This window comes from Tupaia chinensis, unplaced genomic scaffold, assembly GCF_000334495.1.
Source record: "Tupaia chinensis unplaced genomic scaffold, TupChi_1.0 Scaffold139389_1, whole genome shotgun sequence".
In the NCBI taxonomy this organism is placed as follows: domain Eukaryota; kingdom Metazoa; phylum Chordata; class Mammalia; order Scandentia; family Tupaiidae; genus Tupaia; species Tupaia belangeri.
The window spans coordinates 1-20,863 of NW_006199275.1; the positions used below are offsets into that span (position 1 = coordinate 1).

General features: G+C 42.6%; 1 protein-coding gene across 1 annotated transcript in view; it reads right to left on the bottom strand.

The window, feature by feature from the left end:
* Positions 1–14: 14 nt before the first annotated feature.
* The window catches only part of KAT2B (lysine acetyltransferase 2B), a gene marked incomplete at its 3' end in the record, with an annotated part of 88,227 nt that continues 67,378 nt past the window's right edge, over positions 15–20,863 (bottom strand). The window contains exons 12-18 of the mRNA XM_006161870.2: positions 13,209–13,319; positions 10,244–10,387; positions 5,798–5,912; positions 4,262–4,298; positions 3,962–4,025; positions 3,781–3,865; positions 15–29 (exon numbers count right to left, since the gene is read on the bottom strand). Coding sequence (XP_006161932.2) covers positions 15–29; positions 3,781–3,865; positions 3,962–4,025; positions 4,262–4,298; positions 5,798–5,912; positions 10,244–10,387; positions 13,209–13,319 — 571 coding nt within the window. The remainder of the gene's footprint in view (positions 30–3,780; positions 3,866–3,961; positions 4,026–4,261; positions 4,299–5,797; positions 5,913–10,243; positions 10,388–13,208; positions 13,320–20,863) is intronic.

Consider the following 20,863-nt stretch of genomic DNA (forward strand, 5'->3'; position numbering starts at 1 on the left):
CCTGAGGCGTTCACTCATGGTTTTCAGATCTGCACAGGAAAAGACAATATTAGCCATCTTGGACTCCTTTTAAACACTCACTGACCAAAACAATGAGACAAGAAATCTCTGTTGGTTTGATTCCATTTGATCATCCCAACGCCTTGGTGTAAGCAAAATTCTTACGATCAAGGAAAATGGTTCTTAAATCAAGTACATTTTTCTGTGTGTGTGTGTGTGTGTGTGTGTGTGTGTGTGTAATGCACAACCATTGTAACATTAAAGGAACCATTATCAGTCATCTGGTCCAAGCCCCCATTCAACACAAGGAAGCTAAGTGGATTAGCAGCAATAAGTATGATGAGCTCACTACCGTGAGCTTTTCATTCAGAAGGACACAGAAGAGCCTCTATCTACGTGGAGCGGGAACATTTCTATTGAATCATGTAATGCTAAACTCCAAACAATCAGACTGAGTTGGATTCGCAGTTGTTTTGGTGTTGTACAGACACCGAGATTAAAGTAGAAAAACTAATCATAAATACATCTGCGAAGGCGCCAACGTCCTTTCAAATAAAATAGTTCAAACAGGTTTTGTCTCATGTTCCATTCGATGGGAAAACAACTGACGATTTACTTAATAATCTACTTTCTAAAGCAAATAAGCCTTGCGAGATGATTGCACAACATTTCCCCAATATTCCTACTTGCTTTTTACAAGGTTTTATTTTACAATGGAAAACAAGCACTAAATCTTATACATAAAACTGCAAAAAGGTTTCCTCAATTTTCACTCTCAGGACCAATGTAAATAATTCTGTGCAGAGTAGTAGATGCTGATATGTATCAGATTACTGACCTCTAGCTGTCTTTTAAGTCTGGTTCTATCATTAAAAATCATAAATGCATGATCTATACAAGGAAAAACACATCAAAATGGCTAAAATTTGGGCTAGCAATACCTCAAATTCCCATTATATTTTCAGATTCTCCAATCATAAGAGAAACTTCCGACAATATACTTTGGAGTTATTGTTTATGTACAGCATCCCAAAATGGGAAGAAACTCATTGGCATCAAATTCCAAAATCCACTATAAAATACCAAAGAAAACATAAAAAATATCTGCTTCTGCCTATCTCTTTTGATCTTGGTAGAATTTATATCATCACATTTGTTACATTCAACTTTCAGGTTTTTTTTTTTCTTTATTCTCCAACTGGAACAGTTTGGCGGGAGAGAAAAATCTAAAAGTGTTAAAATACACAAAGACCCAGCAAATCCCCCACTAATATCTCACCCAATGAGACTGAACAGATCAAGATATTCTCTCATTTAAGAAAAAACACTGGATCTGGGCCTCTCTCTGTAAACTTCAGTGCTTATATTCTCTCCACCTCAATGCCTGCCACTTAAGATATGCCACCCAATATAATTTTTGCAAGGGATAAACGTATAACCAAACACAAACATACGGGAATAAAGAATGAAACTTGACACAAAGAAGTCTGTCCAAAAGCTTTTCAAACGATTTTGTGAAGAGGAAATGAAAGATAAGGAGGCCCTAACAGAGCAGAAACCAAGCGAGCATTAGAGGTATGGGGCCTTCCTGAGCAAGCACCACCTATCTGAATGCATCTTTTCTGCTCTAAAGCTGGAGACTGCATCTTCCCCACTCTAGCCTTCTCAGCTGCTTTCAATGAAAAAGAGGGTGACTAAACATTGGTGACACCAAATATAAAGGCCATCACTCTGTTTCCATTTCTCTCACTCAAGTGGGAAACCTGGGGTAAATGAGAACAACCTCTCTCACAATCAGTGGGTATAAGAAGTCATGGCTGGGCCAAACTACTCAGACGACACCCAGTATGTAACAAAGTAAAACAGGTTAGATCCCTTCTCTGTAAGAGATTTTTAGGACATGAGGGAATGATAAGATGTGTTCTTAGAAAAATCTAAGGAGTAAGGAGATGTAAGATTATTAATGTGTCTGTCTGGTCTTCAAATATGTAACCATGTTAGTGTCAAGACTACACATTTTTCTCAGCATTTTAAGGCATCCCAAGGAAAAAAATATATTGCTCCACTAAGAAGCACTATTTACTATTGTATTTATTTTTTAGAGTTTTTGGTTGGTTGGGTTTTTTGCTATAGGGTACATGCACTCACTAGAGAGACCTAGAGAGAGAGAAACAGAAAATGAGAAATCACCCCCCAGGGTAGAATGATGACCACGTCATAATCCCTTCTCCTCCTCTCTCCTCTTGTGATTTTTGGCATGCGCACACACGTGCCCAGTGTGATTTTCAATCCACTGGGCCCGGTACTTGAATCATGGTCAACCAAGTGAGAGTCCAGTGCCTTAATCACTACGCCACCTGTTGGTCCCACAATTTACTGTTTTAATTAATTCTGTCTAGTACACATCTCAGCCCAACACTAGCCTTGCTCAATGGGATCAACTCTTCCCTCATGAGCACTCAGCTATGGAAATGAGTGGTATCCAATGAGAGACACTCACACCCTTCTAGGCTGGATTAAGCAAGATAATTCCAGAAAGTAAGCTGTGTTGGGCTCTGACAGACCAGATCTGCTAGCCTCCCACTATAGGTGTTCCGAGTGCACAGACAGGAAGTGAAGGAAACTCTCCCCGAACTCATACAGCTTCTTGGGAGGGGTTCACAAAAGAAGCTGAGATGGTCCAAATTCAGTTCGCTTAAGATTGGAAACAGAAACGTTAGGTTTTAACATATATTCCACACAGTGGACAATATTTACTCCCGAATCACACTAGCCTTCTGGATTACAGACGGAGTCAACCCTGGGTTTGGTTTTCTTATACTGAAATACATAGTAGGCAGGCAGAGAGAAGAGGAAGAAAACCAAGATGTCTGTCCACACGAAGGAGCATAGGCTACTGACCTCATTACTGCAACTATAGAAACCCTTAATGTAGACGTGAATGCACAGAAGACACCAGTAACTTTCAGTAATCGAGGAGCTAACGGATCCCCTTTCAAATGATTCCTTTTTCTATTCTAACACTTCAACAACAGGGTCTTAGCACCCCGAAGAGATTACAAATAGAACAGGGACGGAAGACCCTGACTTGGTGCAAAAGCTGGCCCCACCGATGGTTGAAAAGACAACATTTCAGCTAGCTAGCTGTCATCTTCATATGGCAAATTAGTTTAATTGGGGAGTTCTCGACTGAGTCGATAATTGTTCATCTCAGCGTAGTGCAGGCATGGCAGCAAGGTCTACAGTTCCACGTTTCTGAAGGCATCTTTTGTTTGGTGGTGGTGTCTGGATGTGGAACAAAGCTTGAAATAAAGAACAACTATAGTGACGCTAGCAGGATCTAGCAAGAGCCTGGGAAATAAGCACTGCGTTCACTAGGATTTCTCCCCCTGAAAGGACAGCAGTCAAGCGATCCAATCTAACGTCCTTCCTACTACCTTGAAAAGCTCTTGGAAATGAAAAACGGTCTCCCATTTGCAAGCACACAGCCAGTTTTCATATCTAGTCCAGGCTGCAGTTCCCACTGGGCTTTCTGCATCGAGGCAGCTGAGTGCCTGGGGGTTCTCCAGGAGAGCAGTCCTCGAATGAACACAGGCCCCCGTTCTCCCTCCCCAGTCTGCTCTGACATCCTGCCCTCCCCTGGAACATGGACTCCCATCACTCTTCACACATGACTACTCTGCCGGCGAGGAGTCCAAACCAGCCTCGGCCACCATCTGTCCCCCACACCACCATCCAGAGAGGTTCAGATCTATACTTAGAAAAGGCGAATGGCATTACCCATGGGGAACCTTATAACTTCATAATATCCCGGAGCTTCTGTTCTCTTCACTGGTTCCATGAAGGGCCAAGCGCTTTGATGGCTCTTGGGTAAAGAAAAAAGTAAGGTATCTAATATGGAAATTCCATGGAGGAAATCGTTTCAAAATATTTGCATGAGGTGAACAAAAAGAGCACCCACCTTCACCTGCTGGAGGATGCTCTTGAGTGTGCTGTAAAGCTGGTCAGGGTCTTTGGGCTCTTTGCTTGAAAGGAAAAGGGTAAACAACGAGAAGTCGTGATTAGTATTTTTACCCTCCTGCCAAGATGACCACTCTTCAGCTCATTCTTTAAAGGCTTAAATTCTGAACCATCCCACAATGCTTTGGTGAACCCTGAAGCCCACGGACTGCGGCATTAATGGCTAGGACTGGTTTTCTCTAAGTTCCTGGCTGAAGGGAAGGAATCCCTTGCATTAATGCCTTTCATCCATCATGCTTACCTTCTCTCTTTTCCACTCGATTTCCAGCCTGTTTCTCCTATACGTCAATGAAATGAAACACTGAATGAGAACTGCTTTTGGTCAAGAGAATAACAAAGTTAATACTTATCAAAAACACAACACATTACAATTAGGGCTCAATAAATGTCTATTTCTGGGAAGAGACGGTCATTTACGGCATTGTTTCCTTATCAGGCTAACAATACAAAACATTTCTAAGATGGACAATACTACACTGTCCGTTAAAGCAGGGATGCCAACCTTTCAGGAGAAGGTATACAAAATAAGGATGGCCAGGACCTCAGACATGTGTATTTTTTAAACTGTACATTGAACTTGGTGAATCACTATGAGAAAAAGCTAAGCTGTTACTTCAGATCACAACAAACTCAGTCTTGGTCTCTAATTTTTTTTTGGTCAAGACCCTTCTTGTAATATAAGATGGTTGAGTGTAACAGCTGTAAAATGCAGCCTCAAGATCTAACCTTACTTTTCTGCTCTTTCCATAAATGCTAACGTACCCTGTAATCATTAACAATGATTTACTTAACCTCTCGCTTCTCAGTTTATTAAAGTATAAAACTGGACTCCAAAAATTAGGTAATATTATCCTTTTGGGATTAGTTGATGTTATTAAAAGAAAAATTAACAAACAAACCAGAATGTCTGGTACGTGTAGGCATTCGATGATGTGGGAGCTATTATGCCATTAGTGAGATTGTGTAAGGAAAGAGAATTGTGGTTCTAGCAAGAAGAGATCCGCTACAGGACAGATGTAACGAAGGAGATTTATCTTGCCCAAATCATGCCTAACTTTTTCTGAAAAATTGTAGTTTGTTTTTGTTTTGTTTATCAAATCTTCCATATAACAGAACCAGCATTAGAAACAAAATTGCCAAATGATCTTCAATAGCTTTTGATCTATAACAGGTCTCTAGGTCTAACATACTCAGACGAGAACACTTAGGGAAAAGCCCTGTTAAACGGAGACCCTGAAACACGGGTTTCCATCAAACATGGAACATAATCCTTTTCAGAAATTTAGGGAAACTGGTTTTGGCAAGCACGGATCTGTGCTGGGACCACCCAGGACCCAGTACACGCAGCAGAATGCTTGGAGGGGATCAGAACCGGGCTGCTGCTCGTTCTGACTGTCACGGACTACGTGCCATTCAACAGTGAACGACCTTACTGTTCTGAGACTCGGTGTCCCCCATGGGGAGAAAAGGAGAATTCCCCTCATGTCAAGGCTGCCTGTGGGTAGTGCCCGACCGTGTGCTACACGGGGTAAGCTGTTCATAAATAGGGGAGGTTAACGACTCCAACGGGAGGCATCTAAGCTCCATTTGGTGTGCTGGAGTTGGAATACAGAGAAAAGGAAAGGAAGCACTCATGCCTTCCTCAACGACAAGAAATACCATAAACAGAGGCGGGCGAGGCAATGGAGGGGTCAAAGGAACTACTCTGGAAACCGCTTCAAACACAAGTCATGGCATCGCCAAAAGGGCTTGCTTTTAAAAGAAGCTGTATACATACGAATTCCAGGAATGCTTTCTATAGGAATCTGCCGAACTCCATCTTTAAAACAGGAAAGCCCAGGGTAGACTTTTCGAATCTGAGCTTGTTTTCTTTCTATCAGCTTCTTAATGATCTGGAAAGGACAGAAAGAAAATGTGTTGCGTGGAAGAAGTCCATGACTGCAGCTCCAGTCAGACAGCATCGGGAAACACGTTTCTAACAAAATCAAGGCTTTTATATGGAAAAAAAAGTGAGAGGAAAGGGTGAATGTTATTTAACAGGTTTAAAAAAAGAAAATATAAAAAAACTTTTTTTTTTCTTTTTTTTAAATACCAAGCCCCATCCAGCAACATGCACACAACCATCTTTGAATGACTGTTCCTGCCAGGCAGAAAAGCCAATGCTGAGAGATCACTCCGCCCCTGGGGTCCGCTTGTCATCTTCAGCAGAAGAGCCAATTACTCTGGCCTGCTTCTCCGAGGAGCCTCTGCTCGGATTACAGGAAAGCAGTCCTGAGTATGCACTGCCCAGTCAAGTGACAGAACATCTTCGTAGCCCATAACCAGGAGCGGATCCCTTCAGACTTTAGAAGGCAGATAAAGAGGCCTCAGGAAGCCCCAGAGATATTAGTCAAAGTCTTACTATTATTTAAACGTTTCAAGGTCAACCCTGACCTATGCTGCTCCCTCCAAAAAAACAAATAAATAAATAAAGGCAGCTCTTGGGCCAGCTGGTGGCATGGTAATTAACGAAGCAGGATCGCACATAGCTAATTGTGTGGTTCAAGTCCTAGACCCAGCAGCTTGGGAAACACACCAGGTGCATGTGTGTGCATGCCGGCAATCCTGAGAGGAGAATGGAGGTGAGGGGATCTGGTGTGGCCATCCCCCTGAGGGGACCTTTCTCACTTTCCCGTTCTCTCTCTCTGTCTCTCGGGCGAGTCCACATGTTCTCTCCCAAATTACCAAAAAAAAAAAAAAAAGGCAGCTTTGACCTGTGGCTTGCTAAGGCCACACAGCGACGGCGTAAGCAGCCAAAGCGGATTCAGGAATTTTGAGAAAGGTGGCTTGCTTTGTAAAGTATGTAATATACTGAGGTAACTACTTCTAAGGTGGTGCTTTTCTTTAAAAAGATAAATAAGTAAATAATTTTTAAAAAGCCCATCTGAAAATTAATGTCATAACCAGATTTTGGAAAAGAATAAAACAAAACAGTAGAGGACCAGCAGGTGGCGTGGTGGTTAAGGTGCTGTACTCCCACATGACTGACCATAGTTCGAGTCCCAGACTCTGCAGTTTGAAAATCACACTGGGCATGTGTATGCGTGCCCAAAATCCCAAGAGGAAAAGGAATTGTGGCCTGGTCATCTCCCCTGGTGAGGTGATTTCTCACTTTCCCTCCTTCTCTCTCCAGCAAGTACATGCAACCTATGGCAAAAACCTAAATAAATAAATAAAAACCAGTAAAAGTTTTTAAATAAATTGACAAAGGAAAATAAAGAATTCTAGTTATCAAGTTCTTGATTTGAAACATATGAGTGGTAAATACTGCACTATGAATATACAATCCTAATGGAAACAAATAAACTAATAACAACTAGCAAATAACCAAAAGTAAATGAATAAAAACAAAGAACTTAATGAAATGAATGAGGCTGGTAAAATTATACCCCTCATAAATCTAGATCAGTCCTGCCCAATAAAATAAAATCTGGCCACTCATCATTTAAAATGGAAATTCTTTACCTGTATTTTTTTAAAGAATTATTTTATTGAACTTTATTTACTTATTTGTTTTCATTTGACCAGCGAGGAACAGAGAGAGAGAAAGCTGCCAGGTTTGGTACTTGAACCATGGTCAGCCACGTGGGAGTCCAGAGCTCTTAACCATCATGCCACCTGCCAGCCCTTTATCTGTATTTTTTAAAAAGGTAAAAAGAATCAGCAAAAACTTGATTTTTTTGTTTCTTTGTTTTATTATTGTTGTTTCTTTCTTTCTTTCTTTTTTGGAGAAGTTTTTGCTATAGGGCACGTACGCTCATCAGAAAGACAGAGACAGACAGAAAGCCAGAAAGAGAGAAATCAGCCCCTGGGGAATGGCCACACCACAATCCCTTCTCCTCCACTCTCCTCTTGGAATCTTGGGCATGCACGCACACGCGCCCGGCGTGAGTTTAAGCCACTGGCTCCGGGATTCGAACCGCAGTCGACTACATGGGAGTCCAACGACAGCCATTACACCAACTGCTGGTCCCCAAATAATTCTCTTTTAAAAAAACAAACTTCCTACAAAGCTGTCTGAGGTGGCTCTAGACCCCAACCATCTCCCTTTCCCCCGGGGTCACACACACTGAGAAGGACGTAACTTTCCATTCTCAGGCCTACCTGTCCAAGGATGCTAGTTCCCTTCCTCCCTCAACCACAGCTTTTCCTGCTCTGCATGGGTTCTAGGGGCTGGGAACGCCCTGAGCGCACTCACAGATAGTTTGCTACCTGCAGCAGCCAGTCCCTACCTTTGGGCAGAGGATTACTCACAGCTGGCATAAATGATACTCTAAAAAGCATCTGGATTCCGTGAAATAAGATCCACAAGAGCAAAGATATTTTTATATGATGACTTCCGTGCAATTTGTAAAGAATTAGGTTAACAGCTGCAAGTCCCCATCACCTAGTCCAGGGTGCCTGTGAGAGAAGGCTGAAGGCAACGTGGGAGGGAAAAGGGAGAGAGGAGGGAGCCAGGGGAAAAGGAGCAAACAGAGAGCAGGGGCCCTTCTAAAATGCTGATGCTCTGTCAGCCCTCCAAACAGCTCTGTGCTTCTGGCCTTCCCTTGAGTAGGAAGGGCGGAGGGGTCAGAGGCGATGGGAACCTGCAGGCTCTGCCTGGGAATGCCGCTAACAGGGAGGAGGGAGGAGGACATTGCAGCTGACAGCGTGGTGGCAGTGGTGGCGGCCTTAGCTGGCCAGGAGCCTGACTGCTGGCTCCAGACCTGCTCATTAGGCCCCAAAGCAAACAATGGCAGAAGCCAGCTCTTTGGGGAGAGGGGAGCGAGGCGCCTGCTGTGCATTATTAACTCTTCCAAATGCCCTATTTAGAATCCTCTCTTCAGCTGACATCTTTGCAAAGAAACAGAAGTTATTTTTCTTTTCTTTTCTTTTCTTTTCTTTTCTTTTCTTTTCTTTTCTTTTCTTTTCTTTTCTTTTCTTTTCTTTTCTTTTCAAAGGCCTTTTGCTCACTTTCTTCATAAGCATAAGAACACATTTGAGTGACTTCAAGAGAAAGGAAAATCCTTTCTGAGTAACCCTCATGCCCCCAACACTGTGCAGGAACTTGGTGGCTGTCACTTCAGCAATGCCTGACAGACAATTGAACACTGAGCTAGGGACATCAGTGAGACCAGAAAACAGAGATGGACTTAAGACAGATGTCTTGGGCCAGCAAGTGGCGTGGTGGTTAAAGCGGCTGGATCCCACGTGGCCAACTGCATGGTTTGAATCCTGGATCGGCGGATTGAGAAACACACCAGGCGTGTGTATGTACACTCCCAAAACGAGAGGAGAAAGGAGGAGAAAGATTTGCACCGTGACCATGCCCCATGGAGGATGCTTTCTCACTTTCTCACTCTTGCTTTCTCTCACGAGTCCACGCACTCACTACAAATTAAAAACAAATAATAAAAAGGACAGAATCTTCTTTAGCTACTTGTTAGAGAAAAATGCACCAGAACGAATACCATAGGAATCAAGCGGAATTGACAAGGAACAACCCAGCTGCAAACTCAAGGTTTTGAACATCGACAAACTGGAAGGGGCAGGGGGGTGACCGACCATGTTCTGGTCGAGCTCTTTTCTTCTGCCTTAGAGAAATTTAAAATTACCATGCAGTCAAATCTACCAACCCTTCCTCTCTCTGTTTCTCTTGTTAGTTCACCCAACAACAGCTAAATCACTTAATACCTAGATAGAAGGATGAGTCCTCAGAATCTGCAATGGAATTGATTAACATACACTACGATAAATTTCTGAACTTCCAACAGGTCAATCAAACCAGTGCTACAGAGGTTCAAAGGAGGAACTGACCATGGGGTAGAATGACTGGGTTGCAGGGGTGTTGGACCAAGGGCAGGTAATGGATGCAGACAGGGAGCTAAGGTGTTAAAGCATCAAGAACAGCCTTAGGAGAACAGTAGGGGATGAAATTCAAGTGGTAAGACTAGAAAGGATGACTGAAGTCAGAATGTAAAGGGTCCTGAAAATAAAACTGAAATGTGCCCTTATTTTGTATTATACATCAATAATAAGTGTCAACGCTCATGGAAATGGCATCTTAGAAGGCAGAAAGGTGGGAATCTAGACAAACTATAGCAAGGGACTGTATGGCTTCCAATGGACCCAAGAACACAGAAGCCAATGAAAGGCAGCCCATCCCAACTAAGGCGGACTGTGTAGGAACATGGGCGGAGCCTACCTCCTTCTGCTTTTTAATGATGACAGAAAATTCCGTGTACGGGATCCGTGGATTCAGCTCACATCCCATCAGAGTGGCTCCTTCATAGTCCTTGATGTAGCCGACATATTTGGTTTTAGGTATTTTAATTTCTTTGGAGAAACCCTGGAAAGCAAATATGAACACCGCTCATCAACTATCCATTGAGCGGGATATGCCGGGCACTGAGCGAGGGACCAACACAGCCTCCTCCAGGTGCTCACCCTGTGACTCTGAAGGGGATGAACGTGAAACGACAAACTAAGTTCAAAAACATCACCAACCAGGGGGGCAATGGTGGTGCAAAGTGCAATTCTCTGCAGGCTGAGCCACGTGGGGAGGTTCTGGGTTCTAGTCAGGAGATGTCTGTGAGCAGGTGGGGATGTGTATGTGTATATCCAGGGCTGGCCGGGGGCAGACTGTGTCAAGATTCTGTTGGGGGCACTATCTCTCTGTCACTGTCTCTACCTCTCTCTGTCTCTCTTACTCATGGAAGAAATGGATAATAAATAGGATAAAAACTCTAATGACGGACCAGCAGATGATGTAATGGTTATGTCCCTGGACTCCCACGTAGTCAACTGCAGTTCGAGTCCCAGACCTGAAGGCTTAAAACTCATGCTGGTACGTGTGTTTGTGTGCCCAAGATTTTGAGAGGAAAATCGAGGAGAAGGGGTTGCGGCGTGGTCATCCCCCCATGGGGATGATTTCTCGCTTTCTGTCTCTCTGTCTGTCTCTGTCTCTCTGTCTCTCAAGCGAGTGCACAGGTTCTATAGCAAAAATCTCTCTTAAAAAAAACTAATTAGGGACAAGCAGTTAGCGCAATGGCTATGTCGCTGAACTCCCATGTAGTTGACTGTGGTTCAAGTCCCAGATTCAGTGGCTTAAACTCATACAGGGCATGTGTGCGTGCATACACAAGATCCAGGGAGGAGAATGCAGAAGGGATTGCGGCATGGCCATCCCCCCTAGGGGGTGATTTCTCACTTTCTGTCTCTATGTCTCTCTCTTTCTGGCGAGCGCACACGCCCTATAGCAAAAACATCTCCAAAAAAATAATAAATAAAGGTCAATAAATATGGAAAAATAAATCAAACTTCACATTACAAACAAATTTAAATATATTCAATTGGTTAGCTGGGAAAGGTATAAAAATGTATTTCCATTATCATTTCCTGAGTCCTCTATTTTCTATTTCTGAGAACAGAAATTGTTACAGTGTTTGGCACTACTTAAAAAATCTCATAAATCTCTGCAAGCAACTCTACCGATTATTCTAACCAATTTGGCATCAAGGGAAAAACACAACACACACACATGCACACCCACACACACAAATGCATGTATACTTACATACCAGAACCACGTACATATCCAAAAATGTGGTATTGGCTAAAGAAGTTACTTTCTATTTACACAACAAAGTTCCAGAAAACTATCAAAAATTATAGAAAAATCGGAATATTAAGTAAAAAAGGCAAGTTACTAAATTATACACACAGTATAAGACAATTTTTGTATTTATGAGAGAATTTCTAAAAATTGGTGGAAAATAGGGACCAGCAGTTGGCGTAATGGCTATGTCGCTGGACTCCCACGTAGTCGACTGTGGTTTGAGTCCCGGACCTGGTGGCTTAAAGTCATGCTGGGTGCATGTGTGTGCATGCCCAGGCTCCTGAGAGGAGAATGGAGGAGAAGGGATTGTGGTGTGGCCATTCCCCCTGGGTGTGTGTGTGTGTGTGTGTGTGTGTGTGACTTCTCACTTTCTGTCTCTCTGTCTCTCTCTGTCTTTCTGGCAAGTGCACACGTCCTATAGCAAAAAAACTCTCCAAAAAAATAATAAAATTGGTAGAAAATAGAATTAAAGTACGAGTTTTATTTTAGTGCCAAAAAATTTGAAATCTATACTACAGTTTTTCCATGCTATGAATTTTCTAAGAACTTTTAGAAGACTCCCTCAGCTATATATGCAGGCATAGAAAAACTATTGGAAAGGTTTACTGTATCAAGGAGTAGACAGTAAACTTCTTTGGATGGAAGAATGGCAAGCAATTTTCTTTTCTTCTCTTTCCTTTCCAACATTTTCCACAATCTCTATAGTTTGGGCTATACATTACTTTCCTAAATAAAAGTAAAACGGGGTCCAGCAGGTAGTCAGTGGTTAAGGTACTGGACTCCATGTGGTAGACAGTGGTTCAAGTCCCAGAGTGGCAGCCTGAAACTCACGCCAGGTGTCTCTGTGTGTGTGTGCCCAAAATCCTGAGAGGAGAATGGAGAAGGAGGAATCACAGCGTGGCCAACCTCCTTGGGGGGGTGATTTCTTGCTTTCTGTTCTCTGTCTCGCCCCGTCTCTCCACCAGCTGTCCTATAGCAAAAAAATCTCTAAAGAAATAAATCAGAGGAAAAGGAAAAATGTTTGGAAATCTTTAAGTTGCCATTAAAAACAATACGCAGCCTGAGTAATCCTCCAAAAGCCAAACTAAAAGCTCCAGATGAGGAAGTCCAAAGCCGGCAGCCTAGCTCCTAGATGCCTGTGTTTTACAGGGCTGGGCTGCCCGCAGCCACCGTAAACTTCGGGGCTTCCTCTCTGCTGTCCTAGAGAGATCTTTCCAAGACTAACTCCCTTCCTCTCACTCACACAGCACTCTACCTATCCCGGCTTGGGAATTCCTTCTTAGCCTTCAGATGCATATTTTCCAATGTCAGGGTGCCACGTTACAGTCTGCTTACATTTGACAATCAGTCATCCACTCAATGGCAACTTACTACGGACTCTGTCAACTCACTCCCAAATCCAGGCCGAAGCCTTTTTCCGATGTAAGACTTATGAACAAAATGTGTCCTTGTACGGAAGACACACCAGAGAAAAGCTCACCTGGATAAAAGCTACCTGAGTGCACGTTGAGGAAAGGAATGGCGGAATGGCGCTTCGCAGTGAAAAACCAACCTGTTTCTTGAAGTACCCGATTGCATATTCATCCGCGTACGTGAGGAAGTTCCGGATGTCGTGTTTGATGTGATATTCTTTCAAATGATTCATCAGGTGCGTCCCATAGCCCTGTGTGGAGGTTAGCATGTGGAGAAACATATTAAGTTCTGGGGGAAAGAACAAATTCGCCAGGAAATGTTGGCAACTTCAGGAGTTTTTATTTTGACATATTTTTACCAATCAAGGCTTTTCCTGAAGGGAATGTAATATTAACACACTTTCTTGTATTTCTGAACTTTGAAAATAAACTACAAAACAAAACAAAACAAAAATTAAATCCTTGATTTAAGGTAAAATTGTTATTGGGACATACAAGTTTCTGGTACTTTGAAAATCACACACACAGGCTATAAGCTGTTCGGGTCAATCCTAAAGATCCCTTGCTGAATATTAATATAACAGTTTTAGTCGTAAATGTTGATGATGAACTTTTGCTTATCTTTCAAGTATCGGAGACCCTGAGATGAAAAGAACAATATAAATGAAGAGCTCATTTTCACTAGAGTATTCCCTGATCCAAGCATCTGCTGTATGCCACATACCAGCAAATCCTTCTGAAGTATAGCAGCACATTCACAGGGTTCTCAGCCTGGTCTTATCAGACATTGGCAAGCAAGGTCTGAGAAGCCCAGAATCTCTGAATCAGCCAGAAAACGTGGGGAAGTAACTGAAGACAATGAAGACTGTTGATCTCCTGACGTTATGAAAAATTGCCCATACACCAATATCTACAGCGACGGGCAAAACTTAGAGAAAATCCATCCATTTATATGATTTGTTTCAGAACCTCTTAAAGAGATGAAAGCAAATCCAAGCACCCCCATACAATTACTGTCACAGAGAATTTGGTGATATATGGGGCCAGCAGGTGGCGCGGTGATTAAGGCACTGGACTCCCACATGGTGGACCATGTTTCAAGTCCCACACTTCCTGGCTTGAAAAAAACACTAATCAAGTGTGTGAGCATGCTCCAAATCTTGAGAGAATGGAGAAGGAATTACGGTGTGGCCTTCCCCACACGGGAAGTGATTTCTCACTTTCACTCTCTCTGTCTCTGTCTCTCTCCAGCAACCACAAATGCCCTATGGCAAAAACCTTTTAAAAAATCGGTGATATATGTTTTTGAAGAACTCAAATGTGCTCTCAGGTATGTTCTCATGGAATAAGAGTGCCTAAAAGGCAGAAGGATCTTTGGAAGTCATTAGTCTAACTCCCTAACCCACATGGGGCCAAAGCCTTCTCCATCTTTTGTGAAAAGAAAATGAGTCAGAACACCTCCTGTGCAAAGTGACCACCTGACACCCCCCCATGGACTGCTCCTCTAGCTAGACTGGCCCATTTTCAGATGCCATACAGTTGAGAAGGTCGTCCTCATGTTCTCCCAAGAGCTGGCTTAGTTATTTCTACATAGCGACTATAGTTCTCTCCTCACGGGGTGGACTTACTCCTGCTTTGAGCCCCTGAAGATTATACAATCCTCCCCCACCACACCCACCCCTGCCACCCAAGGTCAGCGCAGCCATCCCTGATCATCCTAATCCCCCTTCCAGGGCTTGCTCCACAGCAGTGCCCCTCCTAGAACACGGGCGCTAGGACCAAGCACAGTAACCATCAGGGAAGGAAGGTCTGCCCAGTAATAGAACGGTGTCATCATCTCTCTTCTGGAAATTCTTCTTCCATTGCCAATACCTGAGGACGTTTTAGCTTCTCCAAAACATACCACAATCTCGAAACACCATGAGTTTGAATAACAAAATAAACATGGGTCAGCAGGTGAAGACGTCAAGGTAGCTGGATCCCACATGGCTGGTGGAGGGTTTCAAGTCCTGGACCAGCAGGTTGAAAAACACATCAGGCACATGTACGTGCATGCCCAAAATCCCAAGAGGAGAACAAAGGAGAAGGGATTGTGGTGTAGTCATCACCCCTGGGAGGTGATTTCCCTCTGTCTTCCTCTCTCTTTCTCTCTCTGTCTCTGTCTCTCTCTCGCCAGTCCTTCCCCAACAAGCACACGTGCACTACAGCAAACTAAAAAAGGGGAGGAGGTCCAGCAGGTGATGTGGTGGTTAAGGGTGCTGGACTCCCATGTGGCTGACCACAGTTCAAGTCTCAGACCTGGCAACTTGCTTTTCAATCCCCACCACCACTGCGACCCCTCTCTGGTCAAATTAAAATTAATTAATTAATTAATTTAATTAAAAAAGAAATATTTCTCTCCTTGAGGAAACAACAGTGGAACTGTGGAAGAGGAGCACATGAGAACATGACTACTGCACAACGCTACACCATCTGGCATGGAGCCACTAGCACCACTCGGTTATTGAGCAATCGAAATGGGATTGGTCTAAATGACAATACATTGGAGGTGTCAAAACTTTCCTCATTATTAACATTTGACTTATGATGTGTTTGTATGACAATATGTTGACTATATTAGGGTAAATACTTTTAAAGATTAAGTTCACCTGTGTTTAATTTTTTAAATATGGCTGTAAGATTTTTAAATTACACACATGACTTGCACTGGTGGTTTGCATTTTATCTCTGTCACGCAGCACTGGGACAACGTAATGTATTTGTACCTAGAATAATAAAAAGGGGGTTGGTGGGACCAGCAGTTAGCAAAATGGCTATGTCACTGAACTCCTATGTAGTCGACCACAGTTCGAGCCCCGGACCCGGTGACTTAAACTCATGCTGGGCATGTGCGTGCCCAAGATCCCGAGAGGAGAATGGAGGAGAAGGGATTGTGGTGTGGCCATCCCCCATGGGGGGTGATTTCTCACTTTCTATCTCTCTGTCTCTGTCTTTCCGGCAAGCGCACGCGCCCTATAGCAAAAACCTCTAAAAAAAGGGGGGGGGGTGTTGGCCCCACAGCCCAGTAGTTAAGGAAGCCAGATCCCATATGGCCTATTATAGTTCAAATCCCAGCCCTAGCAACTTGAAAAACACACTGGCCTGCATGTACAGGTCTCGAGAGTATGGAAAAATGAAGGAGAAGGGATTGCGGCATGGTCACACCCATTTGGGGGGTGCTTTCTATTCTCTCTGTCCCTCTGTACCTGCCAACTAAAACAATGGAAAAGGTTGTAAGATAATGAAGTGGTTGAAGGAAGAGAAGATAGAGGGAAAAGAAGATATTTAAGCTAGATCTTAAAGGAGTTCACCAAGGGGACCAGCAAGTGGTTATGGTGATTAAGGCACTAGATAGGCCCACATGGCTGACCAGGGTTCAAGTCCCGGACCTGGTGGCTTGCCTTTTCACTTTCCCTCTCTCTCTCTGTACAAATTGAAATAAATGAATGAATAAATAAAATTAAATGATGCTTTATTTTTTAAAAAAGAGTTTATCAAATGGAAAATAAGAGAAGAGGGTGGATTCTAAATTCAAATGCATAGCAAAATAAAACTTTACAGAAACTATTTTAGAAGATATAGTGGGGCCGGCAGGTGGCATGGTGGTTAAGGGCACTGGACTCCCACATGGCCAACTGTAGTTTGAGTCCCGGACCTGGTGGCTTGCTTTCTCCCTTTCTCCCTGACCCCCTCTTTTTCTCTCCCCCAATCTGGTCAAAATTAAAATAAAGAAATAAATAAATAAAATTAAATACAATAATTCTTTAAAAATATAGAAAAAGTGGGTATATAACTTAGGGGTACAAAAAGATTAAAGAAAATATCAAATGCAAAATCATAAAAGAACAATTATTAACTATACTATTTCAAATCTGAAACCTTCTTCGCAATCCATAAGCAATTTCATATGCCATAAAGAAATGGCAAGCTGGGAGAGTATCGTTCCAATATGCATTACAAAGACTTCAGATAAAAGATACATGCATATCTTCTGTAGGATCGCTGCAAAAGAGAGAGATGCCCTAAAAGAAAAATTGTGACAAGATAGCAGGAAGCCATAAACATTACCCATAAATATAAACAGGGTGCTCCGTCTCAGCAGAACTCAGAGCACCCCGGCATTAGATGAAACACTGCCCTCGAGAGATGCAAACGTCTTTAAGGTTGAAGAAACCTGGAGTCAGTAAGGACAGGGGAATGATACCCTTCAACCACGCTGGGGAAACGGAAAACCCGTAGACCTATTGAAAGGTCGTCTAGAAATAATTGTGTCTCGGTTTCGACTGGTCATATTCATTTATATACCCATTCCAATTCTCTGTGTCTAGAACACATTTCCAAACAGAATGCTGTTAGTGACAGAAAGTTACTAGAAATGAACATGAACGTCTTCAATGGGGAAGTTATTACATTAACTACAGGATAGCCACATTATGAAATATTACACAAAATGAGTAAAATAGCTCTGTATCCGCATTATCAGAAACTTCTGCCATGAAGGCCAAGTTGTTGATCTGTGCTGAATAGGGCAGCCATTAGTCACATCTTGAGTACTTGAGTGGAGAACTAAACTTTAAATTGCACGTAATGTAATTCATCTAAATATAAATTTAAATAACCGCTTATATGCATTCAAGTTGAAAGATCCCTAAGACATAGTGTCAAGTTTTTGTAAAACACAAAATGAAACAAAAACACCTGGGGCAATCACGTCGTATGAATTAACTTTATAAAAACAACAACAAAGTAACAGTCATCTCCACGACACACCCATGCACCATGTACGAACAGCAGAGAAGTACCTGGCAGGATGTACACCAAGCTGGGCAGAGAGGGATGGCAGGGAGAAGGCGGAAGATGATTTTTGCTCTAACTGAAAATGTATTTGAGAGGGGCCAGCTGGTGGTGTGGTGGTTAAGGGAGCTGGACCCCACATGGCTGACTGCACAATTCAAGTGTCAGACTTCACCAGCTTGAGAAACACACTGGGTGCATGTGCATGCATCTTCCCAAAGGAGAGGAAAATGGAGGGGAAGGGATTGTGATGTGACCAAGCCCATGGGGAGTGGGGGAGTGATCTCTCCCCTCCACTTCTACTGAGCATATACTACCTGGAAAATTAAAAAAGAAAGAGAGAGACGGAGAGAGAGAGGGAAGGAAGAAACAAAGGAAGGAAGGAAGGACAAGGAAGGGAGGGAGGGAGGAAGGAAGGAAAGAAGAAAGGAAGGAGAGAAAGAAAGAAAAAAGAGAAAGAAAAAAGGAAGGAAGGATTTGTGTAGGACTTGTGTAATTAAACATTATTTTTGGAGAGAAATTATTTTAGGGCCAGCCGGTGGCATGGTGGTTAAAGGCAGCTGAATTCCATGTGGACAACTGCACAGTTCAAGTCCCAGACCTGCAGCTTAAAAAACAGGCTCTCGAGCTGAGTGTGAGCATGTGCATGTCTGTAATCCTGAAAGTAGAAGTGGAGAAGAGATGGGGCATGGCTATCCTCCATGGAGTTGCTTTCTCACTCCCCCCATCTCTATCTCTACCTCTATTTCTGTCTCTGTCTCTCTCTGGTGAGTACATGGGCCCCTCTAGCAAACAGAAAAAAAAAATAAGAAAAAACATTATTTTAAGTTGGAGGAAACTAAACCTACTGTCCAGGGACTAGTAAGAAACATGTCTTCTGAAGGAACTCATGTTGTTGCAATACCGCTACATAGTTTTGAAGGCATCATCCTATAAGGAGTGCGTAAACATTTTATTTTTCTGCCCCTTGCTCCTAACTCAATTAATTTTGCTCAAGAAGAACATGAATGGTTTTTTGGTAAGGAGTTTCTCAAAACATGCAGATTTTTCATCTGTTGCCACTGATTTGTCACCTCTCCAAAGAACTGTTCCAGAGTGGTTGAAGGAAGAGAAGATAGAGGGAAAAGAAGATATTTAAGCTAGATCTTAAAGGAGTTCACCAAGGGGACCAGCAAGTGGTTATGGTGATTAAGGCACTAGATAGGACCACATGGCTGACCAGGGTTCAAGTCCCGGACCTGGTGGCTTGCCTTTTCACTTTCCCTCTCTCTCTCTGTACAAATTGAAATAAATGAATGAATAAATAAAATTAAATGATGCTTTATTTTTTAAAAAAGAGTTTATCAAATGGAAAATAAGAGAAGAGGGTGGATTCTAAATTCAAATGCATAGCAAAATAAAACTTTACAGAAACTATTTTAGAAGATATAGTGGGGCCGGCAGGTGGCATGGTGGTTAAGGGCACTGGACTCCCACATGGCCAACTGTAGTTTGAGTCCCGGACCTGGTGGCTTGCTTTCTCCCTTTCTCCCTGACCCCCTCTTTTTCTCTCCCCCAATCTGGTCAAAATTAAAATAAAGAAATAAATAAATAAAATTAAATACAATAATTCTTTAAAAATATAGAAAAAGTGGGTATATAACTTAGGGGTACAAAAAGATTAAAGAAAATATCAAATGCAAAATCATAAAAGAACAATTATTAACTATACTATTTCAAATCTGAAACCTTCTTCGCAATCCATAAGCAATTTCATATGCCATAAAGAAATGGCAAGCTGGGAGAGTATCGTTCCAATATGCATTACAAAGACTTCAGATAAAAGATACATGCATATCTTCTGTAGGATCGCTGCAAAAGAGAGAGATGCCCTAAAAGAAAAATTGTGACAAGATAGCAGGAAGCCATAAACATTACCCATAAATATAAACAGGGTGCTCCGTCTCAGCAGAACTCAGAGCACCCCGGCATTAGATGAAACACTGCCCTCGAGAGATGCAAACGTCTTTAAGGTTGAAGAAACCTGGAGTCAGTAAGGACAGGGGAATGATACCCTTCAACCACGCTGGGGAAACGGAAAACCCGTAGACCTATTGAAAGGTCGTCTAGAAATAATTGTGTCTCGGTTTCGACTGGTCATATTCATTTATATACCCATTCCAATTCTCTGTGTCTAGAACACATTTCCAAACAGAATGCTGTTAGTGACAGAAAGTTACTAGAAATGAACATGAACGTCTTCAATGGGGAAGTTATTACATTAACTACAGGATAGCCACATTATGAAATATTACACAAAATGAGTAAAATAGCTCTGTATCCGCATTATCAGAAACTTCTGCCATGAAGGCCAAGTTGTTGATCTGTGCTGAATAGGGCAGCCATTAGTCACATCTTGAGTACTTGAGTGGAGAACTAAACTTTAAATTGCACGTAATGTAATTCATCTAAATATAAATTTAAATAACCGCTTATATGCATTCAAGTTGAAAGATCCCTAAGACATAGTGTCAAGTTTTTGTAAAACACAAAATGAAACAAAAACACCTGGGGCAATCACGTCGTATGAATTAACTTTATAAAAACAACAACAAAGTAACAGTCATCTCCACGACACACCCATGCACCATGTACGAACAGCAGAGAAGTACCTGGCAGGATGTACACCAAGCTGGGCAGAGAGGGATGGCAGGGAGAAGGCGGAAGATGATTTTTGCTCTAACTGAAAATGTATTTGAGAGGGGCCAGCTGGTGGTGTGGTGGTTAAGGGAGCTGGACCCCACATGGCTGACTGCACAATTCAAGTGTCAGACTTCACCAGCTTGAGAAACACACTGGGTGCATGTGCATGCATCTTCCCAAAGGAGAGGAAAATGGAGGGGAAGGGATTGTGATGTGACCAAGCCCATGGGGAGTGGGGGAGTGATCTCTCCCCTCCACTTCTACTGAGCATATACTACCT